General features: G+C 41.3%; 1 protein-coding gene across 1 annotated transcript; it reads left to right on the top strand.

The window, feature by feature from the left end:
* The first annotated feature begins 1,291 nt into the window (after window positions 1–1,291).
* On the top strand, window positions 1,292–4,446 carry LOC112285105 (uncharacterized). Its single transcript, XM_024525637.2, has one exon. It carries the CDS (start codon window positions 2,813–2,815, stop codon window positions 3,701–3,703), a length of 891 nt encoding a protein of 296 aa, XP_024381405.1. The 5' UTR covers window positions 1,292–2,812; the 3' UTR covers window positions 3,704–4,446.
* The last annotated feature ends 3,946 nt before the right edge of the window (window positions 4,447–8,392 follow it).

The raw sequence follows: 8,392 nt of genomic DNA, 5'->3' as shown, positions 1-8,392 counted from the left end.
ATCCTTATGTCTTTATGCAGATCTAATAAAATGTGTTTGTTCGCTAACTTATGAAGATAATAAGAAGAAAGATATATATATATATATATATATATATATATATTGTTGATTTTTACAAGAATAATGTTGATGCTCAACTTAAAAGATAATTATTCATCTCATCTCTTTGTTTTGGCAGATTTTTAAATAGTTTTTACATTCAGTTTTTTTATTTAATTAAACTAAGCAATCAAACCAACATAAGTATATGTGTGTGTATATATATGTCACAAATTTAAGACAAATGTATTGGAATAATTGCAGATAGTTTTTTTTTTTGTTCCAATTGCTAATTCTTTATTTGTTTTTCTCCTTTGAGAAAAGTTGCATGTTTTGTCAAGATAGGAATATTTTTAATTTTTATATATATATATATATATATATATATATATTGAAACTTTGGTTCTTCAATAGATGGATGGTTTTATATAATAGAAAATAATCAAACCCTATGATTTAGGAGGATTGTAAACTCACCACACATTAATATCACAGTAGTAATATTTTTAAAATCTCAGCTTACTAAAAACTAGTTCTTCCTTTATTTATTTAATTACATCATCACTTTATATTTACAAAAATCTTCTCAATGTTTCGTTGACTAGATTCACCAAAAGCAAATCAATAAAAAAAAGTAAAACCATGTATCACTTGTTTCATCCAAATGAATTCATCCCTGCCAAACCAAAAAACTCTAGTAAAATAAACCGATCCTATCATAACCACAACGCAAAAGTTTGACAAAATTAACCAGGAAATGCAAATTGAAGACCAATTACTCTCTCTACAACCCAATGCAGAAACACAAAACAAAAGCACCTCATTAATTCCACAAAATATCCCTTTGCAGCATCAAATATACGCATATTCAAGAGCATTCAGTGCCCCACATTCTAATTAGTCTGTTATATCACCGATGCTAATAATAATCTTATAAATCAAGACGCAAATCTCAAGGAATGAGGAAACCCTAATCCGGATGTTAGAGGTGATCGAACCCTCGTCCAAGCGGATATCGGGCGTACACAATGACCGCGGAGACAAAGCGTACGAGCTAGGATTAGAATACAGAATACAGAACAGGAGGTACGGGCAGCTTGGAGTGGAAGCGTGTGGTGCCTGCCCGAGATCCTGCCCGGGAGGCAAAGGCCGGATGCTTCCGGGGCTCATTCACGTCTGTGAAGGGGGAGAGGGGGCCCGCGAGCGCGTCCAAGCAAAGCCAAAAGGGGCGACGTCGTCGTCGTCGTGAATTTGGGTTCAGCGGAACTAACAACGAGCCACGATGGAATGGGGCGATTCGGGATCGGAGGGGCAACAATCATCATCGTCGTCGTCCCCGCCTGGCGCTTCATTCTTCGTGAGATGAACCCTCCGAGCTGCAGTGAGCTGCTGCCACAACGCGCCTTCCTTGCTGCCGCTGCTCCCATCGGAATTGGGAGTCCTCCTGTAGGAACTGGGAGCTGCGCTGAGTTGGTCGCCGCTAAGGCGCGCGCCTGTGTCAGTGTGCGGTCTGCTGCTTAGGCTAGGGACGGGGTAGGAATTCGGGGGAAGTAGATTAGCCAGAGCCGTATACCCGCGGAACCTCTAGAAGTGTTCCCGACACGCGGCACTGAAGGGGTTTAGTCGCCCCCATAACGGGTTGTGATTGAGATGCGACGACTGCGTTAGCGTTTGGCTGATGCGCTTGATTTTGAGGTCGTTTTGAGCTCGAAGCTGTCGGTTCCGTCTTCATTCCTTGGGTGGAGTAAATACGGCACACACTCTCTCTCTCTCTCGCTATCCAGGTCGCTCTCCTTTACTCTCTTGCGCGCGTGGTGACTTTTTTTCTCTAGGGGTGGGAATTTGGGTTGTAAGGGATAATTCGTTGAAGCTCTTAGCAGCTGTTGCGCTGGAGGAAGTTGTAGGACATGTGCTGTCGCTGCTCCGGCGAACTCTTGAGCGTTCGAGCGCTTCATGTGTAAGAATCAACGTCTGCAGGAGAGAATGGGAACGTGGCTGTCGTTGACAATGGAATTTGCTCTTGCCACATGACAGGCGCGTGCTTTAGCCTGAAAGATTGCGTCCTGATGCTGCAGCGTCTTCTCCCAAGAGTTCACTTTATAAGCGATTGGTGTTCTTTGAGTATTGCGCAAATAAAAAGACTTGGGTAATTGTCTGTATGTTGCTAGGTGTGATTCTCCATCTTCTCCCTCCTCAGTCCAGTGCAGCGTGGGGAATCCAGCTCTCGAGGTTGTTTCTTCCTCACCACATTCTACTTCATAAACTTTCTCGACTTATTTTGTGTCGTGTTCCTCAAACTAGGAAGATAACAATTTGTAATTCCTTAGTCAATTTCGGGCCTCGCCGCAGCTTTTTCTCCTCTTTGTATTGTTGTGCGTGCACGGGAATCGTGTGCAACAGATTTGGTTCGTATACAATCCCTCCTTGTTTTGAGAGGGAAATCAGCAGGTCCTCAGACAAGAGATTACCACTTATTATCCTTAGACATTCGCTTCATGAATTCACATTCTTTAGGGTCTTAATCATGTTTGCAGAGAGACGAACTCTAGTTCTCAGCTGAAATTGGTCATTCGCCTTCGTTCGCAAAGGCCGCATTAGTGCGGCGGTGTTTACGAGCCTGTATGCGGCGTTGACCTTGGGATAGCTCAGTGGGATTTACGATTTTGGGGTTCGGCGAGACGAAGAAGCGCAGTCCAAGGACTTCCGTGAGAAACATACTATCGCTTAGAGAGTGAGGGTGATTTTTCGACATTTGTTTAGCACACGAAGTCCCATGCCGAGTAGGCTGATCACGTACACAGGAGCTATGGCTGCGCCGATGGATGTATCGGATCCAGAAGGGGGAAGAGGGAAGAGTGGTTCAGCGCTCTCGGTCAGTCGATCATCGACCAAGATAAATAAGAATTTGCGTCGAGCTGTGACGCAGCCGCGGCCTGCACCGCAAGTGTACAAGACAGAACCCGCCGAGTTCCGCTCTCTTGTGCAGCAGCTGACGGGGACGTCATCTCCAGAACCCAGCACAATACTGACTCCAAAACCACTGAACCCGAGGCTTCAGAACCTCGCACCCCCGCCATTGCGACCAGTGTTCTCGTATCCTACCGGACATCAGCAGTCTTCTCAACATCAAAATCTAAGTGAATTCAATCCTGGACCAAGGATTGGAAGGTTTAACTCAATGCCGCCATCCTTCACCAATCCAAACCAGGCCGCCTACCACAGACCACCCAACTTCCCAGTTCCCCCCTTGTCTTTCTCACCTCTCCCTGTGCTCACCCCGCGCGATCAAATCTGGGCCAACATTTTGAATCCTGTGGAGAGCCCCGGGAGTGCGGCACTGCGGCACTTGGGGCAGAGCATGACGGGAGGAGGGAGCGGAGGGGATGCTGCGAGGGACGAGATGAATAGTATGTCAACGATGGTGCAGCCTCACAACGCAAACCACCTCCCTAACGCTAACCTCTCCTCAGAGCTATCAAGGTTTGGTGGTCCTTCGCCGCTTAAATTCCTTTCTCCGTTCAGTCTTTCCAGCCCCGGGTTGGTATCGGGATATGGCCTTGGAAGCATGTTTGGATTCGGTGGCCAGTTCTCACCCAGCGCTGCTGCTTTGGATGATCCCTTCGATTACCCGGACTCGGATCTTCCCAGGTCCACCTACTCTTGAGCTTTCACGGTGTTGAGCCCCAGTCTCACATTCCCGCCCGACGGTGCATCACTTTGATCAGAATTGCCACCAGAATTGTGATGCAATCTTCGAGGTTTTATTTTTTTCTTGTTTCTGCTTCTTCTTCTACTTTCCCATTCCTATTGTAGAGCTTGGTACAGGTTGTGCGCTCTACTATGGCCATGGAATCAGGTCATGCTCCTTATTGAAGAAATTCATACAAAATGTCATGGAATGCAATGGCATTCGAGCGTGTGCAATGGTTCTTTCGAGAGATCTAATTCACGGGGAGGATCATCTGCGACGCACGGGCGGTACTCTTTACTGTGGGAATCCCCATCGACTGCCACAACTCGTCGCAGCGTCGTCAACAGCGTCTCTCTTCTTCTTCTTGTACCCCAAGAGCAATGCGTTAGAATTTGGGTAGAGGTTTATGCCCTACCCACTGCGTGACGATGGGTAATGAATGAGCTTTTAATAGATTTCAGGCCGCGTTGGATTCAAACAGGTTCACCAGATGATCGGCCCCCTTATTCCGATACACGTCTAGAAGCGGAAGCGGATTGGGGACGAACGCCATATCCGGCAGCCTCCCATCCTCTGTACATAACCCACAGGCGATTGATGAGAGCTCCATTCTTGGCGTGAGCCTGACTGTGCCGGCCTTTCTCCCAAGGCTCCGCACACTGTATACAAAATCGACAAAATAAAAATAAATAAAAAAACAAAAAATATACTGTCAATCTTAAGCGCTTGTGTTGAAACTTTTCCCCATAAAACCACGTGTATGCCAATATCCATGACTAGTCCATGCATTCTTTCTTCATCGTCTTCTTCCCCCTCGCTCCACAACATAGTCTCACCAGGGTCACAATGGACCATGCATCGGCGCTTGCTGTTGCACTTTCCAGAAACGGTTCTACAGTCTCGGGATCCAGCGTCTGCGTCGATATGGCCATTGGTATATGGCGACTGCTCCTCTTCTCGCCAGCACGCATGGATTCTAACTCCTTGCTACGATCTTTGGCACCATCTTCATCCTCAGTAGGGTTTGGCATTCTAGTGGACAGATTCTCACTCACTACAGGAACTGTTTGTTTGTTTTTAGGGGGTGTGTTGTTCTCTTTTTGCACTGATGCATCCCATTTGTACACAACCGTCGTCGTCGTCGTTGTCGTCGTCGTCGAGCAGTGTCGTGACGATGGGGTTTCGGCGTCGATGAAATTAGGGCATGACCTGCACATGAGACCGACTTTACTCCGGAAGACGACGATGAAGAGGATGTTGTTCCAGTGAAGGCTTCAAGGTGTTGTTAATTTTAGGGTTTTGATTTGGAGTTGGGTGCTTTGCTGTTCTAATTTGCCGTTGCTACCATCGTTGAATAAGTTGAGAGTATGAGACTGCTGTAAGATGTAAACTTGGAATGGATAATTGTTCGTTTTTATGGGAAGAATGAGGTTAATCCATTGCTTAATCTTTTCTTAGATCGAGAGGACTTGCCTCTTTAGCTATGCAAAAGGGGGTTAAAAAATCTACAAATAAATTTACAAATAAATAAATAAATAAAAATCAGAGAGATACACACATTGAGTGGCATGATAAAATGGCATGAGAATTTATATTACCCATTCAGAATTTTGTTTATACGAAGTTGATGTACACAAGAATAAACAGAATGAGCATTCTCACTCAATGAGATCATTAGCATTAAAATTTAATTTAATTTATTTTTTTTACTGGATATAGTTACTGTTGAGACCCTAATATAGCATTTGGCAATTGTTGAATTGCTATGGAAGTGGACTTAGTACTATTACGTGAAGCAGTGGAGTTAGCAGGCCACATGATGAAGGAATGTTCTCATGAATGGGGTACTATTGGAGAGTCATGGACATTATAATACTAATCAAAATTAAAAATAAACCAACAATTCTTCTTGAAAAGAAGAACAAGATGATTTGAGAAAAATGGTATCTGCTATGAATTAATTTGGAGGTGTGAAAACTAAATATTGAAAAGACTGTGATGCAAACTTTTGGTTCATGTGTGTAACACATCTTTTGGTGTAAGTATAAATAAATAAATAAATAAATAAAAATAGTATCATTTCTGTTTCTTTTGATTTTGAAAATGAATTTTGGACATTTGAAATACCAGTTATACATCGTTGATTAATAAATATTACCTTGCCTTGTGCAAAAGTTAATGTTGATATATATATATATATATATATATATACACACACTTGAAATAAATGCACCAAAAGCTTTTAGTCATAAAAATTTAGTATAATTCTCAGACCCTCATTTTTGTGAAATATATGTGAAAAAATTATATATATATATATATATATATATACATAAAAACCAGTCTATATAGGGTTGGATTGTAAAAAAATCCCCCTGGCTAGAGCAGTAGGCTGGTATAACCCAGTTATGGGTTTAACCTAGTTACTGCCAAGTTACCCAATTATTAGGATTAGAGGATGGGACGAGCTGGGCTGGTGGCAGCAGCAGCAGTGGTGTAAAAGAACCTAATCCACATCTAGCTCACTTGGCACTGTTTTTTGTTTTTTATGTTTTTTCAATCACAATTAGGGGCACTGATTGACTGCCAAAGTGTGTATATGTATATGTATATATATATATATATATATGTAATTGATTGGATGCAAAAAATGTACTCAATGTTAGCAAAGCCATTGGTTTGCCATTGGTTTAACCACTAGTATATAGATAAAATTATTAACACCTTAGTACACGTTAGCCAAAGATTTAATAACACCACATCTGATGCAAGTGACATGCACAGAAGTAGATTCAAGTGATTTATAAACATAGAAAACCATAATAGAATGAATAAATAAAAATATCATTTCTGTCAAACAAACAAGTAAAACATGGCAGCCATCACTATGATAGGCTGCAAATAATTCAAACCAGTCAACTGTTAATGGCTATCTAATATAAAAATTTAATTTGGTTTCCATTCCATATCAGTATAAATTCCACTTTTTAATATTTATTTTTAATCATTTTTATATATACATATATATACACAAGCCATAATCTAAACATAGAATTTATATGACTGTAATGCATACAGTGCACTTTTTCTGCAGTTGTTTTAATGTATCTACAAAATCCTAACATTAAAAAGAAATAATGCTAGTAAAAATTTCAAATTTCTTTTTTATATATATTTTTCTTACAAGTGCACCAAATTTGAGATTGGATCAAAATCCTCCTTTGTTATTTTGGTCTATATATATATATATATATATAGGAGAATGTTAAATAGACCCAAGTTTTTACTAAATTTATCTAACCATCATGAAAAAAAATGACCTCTAGATTCATTTTCTCACTACTGTATCTTCGATCAATAAAAACCAACCACATTCATCATGATTACCATATTCTTCAAGGGTGGGTCTATTTAGTAAAAGCATGGGTCTATTTAACATTCCCATATCTATATATATATATATATAACATTGGTTCATCTAACCATGCTTTTTTGTATCCAATGAGTCCTAATGGAAAGTTTGCTAAGTGACATGATGGGAGCAATCTTGACTTGGTTGTCAACAATGGGCAAAGGTAGACCAAAGCCTCTTTGATGCGAGCAGTGTAAAAATGGACTTCTAAGTGGAAGAACCTTTCAGAAAGACCATCCAACTCAAATTGTGTGTGTATAAATTCCATGCACAAGTCCCATTTCTAAATTCTTCAACTTATCAAATTCAAAGATTATCTATGTTCTAAAAAATACATTTACATCTAGATACAATACTGTAACAGTATAAGATGGTGCAAAAGTTGTAGATGACAAGTTTAAAATTATGATGCTGTAAGTGAAGTTTGTAATGAAATATGTACAATAATTGATTGTCCATTGGTGAGTTGCTCAAGGTTTAGGGCTTATGTCCAAAATCATTCAAGGAAACTATGCAACATTGAAAGAAAATCAAACAACGGTGCATGAGAAATTCCTTCTCCCTTTCAAGATTGTCAAAGCCTCATCTACCTAGCACCCTCACAACTGCCTTGGTGTGACATGACCTTTCTTCTAACAAAAGATGTGCCAGAGTTCTACTTTGAGAGGTGGCTTAAGGATGCCTGTGTGAACAGGCGACCTTATATGGAACCGAGCACTTTCCAAGAACGAACGAGGAGTGTGATGGTTGATAAAGACTTGGTCTTCTTCATCACAACAACAGCCTGGGTGGGTATCTAAATGAACTACGCATGTTCAGAACACCAACCTTGAGTGCGAAGGAAGCAATGGGTAAAGAAGTCTGCAGCCAATCAGCTCCCGTGCCGGATATCTCATGGACTTAAACATCTATACTCTTGATTTGCAATGCCAGAATGTTTATGTGTCCATCAGTGACGAGACTAGTGTTCATTGGAAAGCACGAGCTCACCTTGACAAATCAGGCGACACGTTCTCCCCCGGCGACGTCGGATCAACTAGCAGTGGAGGGCACCCACTTGAACACTTGAACGGTTTACCAGTTCGCCTACCCTAGCATAACGTAGTGAAGGGTACGCAAGCGGGCTCTCGTGCAGCTGGACTCATGAATACGAACTTGTTTGTGGATTCAAAACAAGCTGTGCTGCTCTGCTTGCAGGTTCTTCGAAGAAACAATTAGTAAGGACTGAAATAGATGACAGAGAAAATAAA

Source organism: Physcomitrium patens, chromosome 7, assembly GCF_059467195.1.
Source record: "Physcomitrium patens ecotype Gransden chromosome 7, ASM5946719v1, whole genome shotgun sequence".
Taxonomy (NCBI): Eukaryota; Viridiplantae; Streptophyta; class Bryopsida; order Funariales; family Funariaceae; genus Physcomitrium; species Physcomitrium patens.
This window is presented reverse-complemented; position numbering and strand designations above follow the sequence as displayed.

Bases quoted from the DNA above. Each gene is read 5' to 3' on its own strand.
- LOC112285105 (XM_024525637.2), top strand. From the start codon at position 2,813: ATGCCGAGTAGGCTGATCACGTACACAGGAGCTATGGCTGCGCCGATG.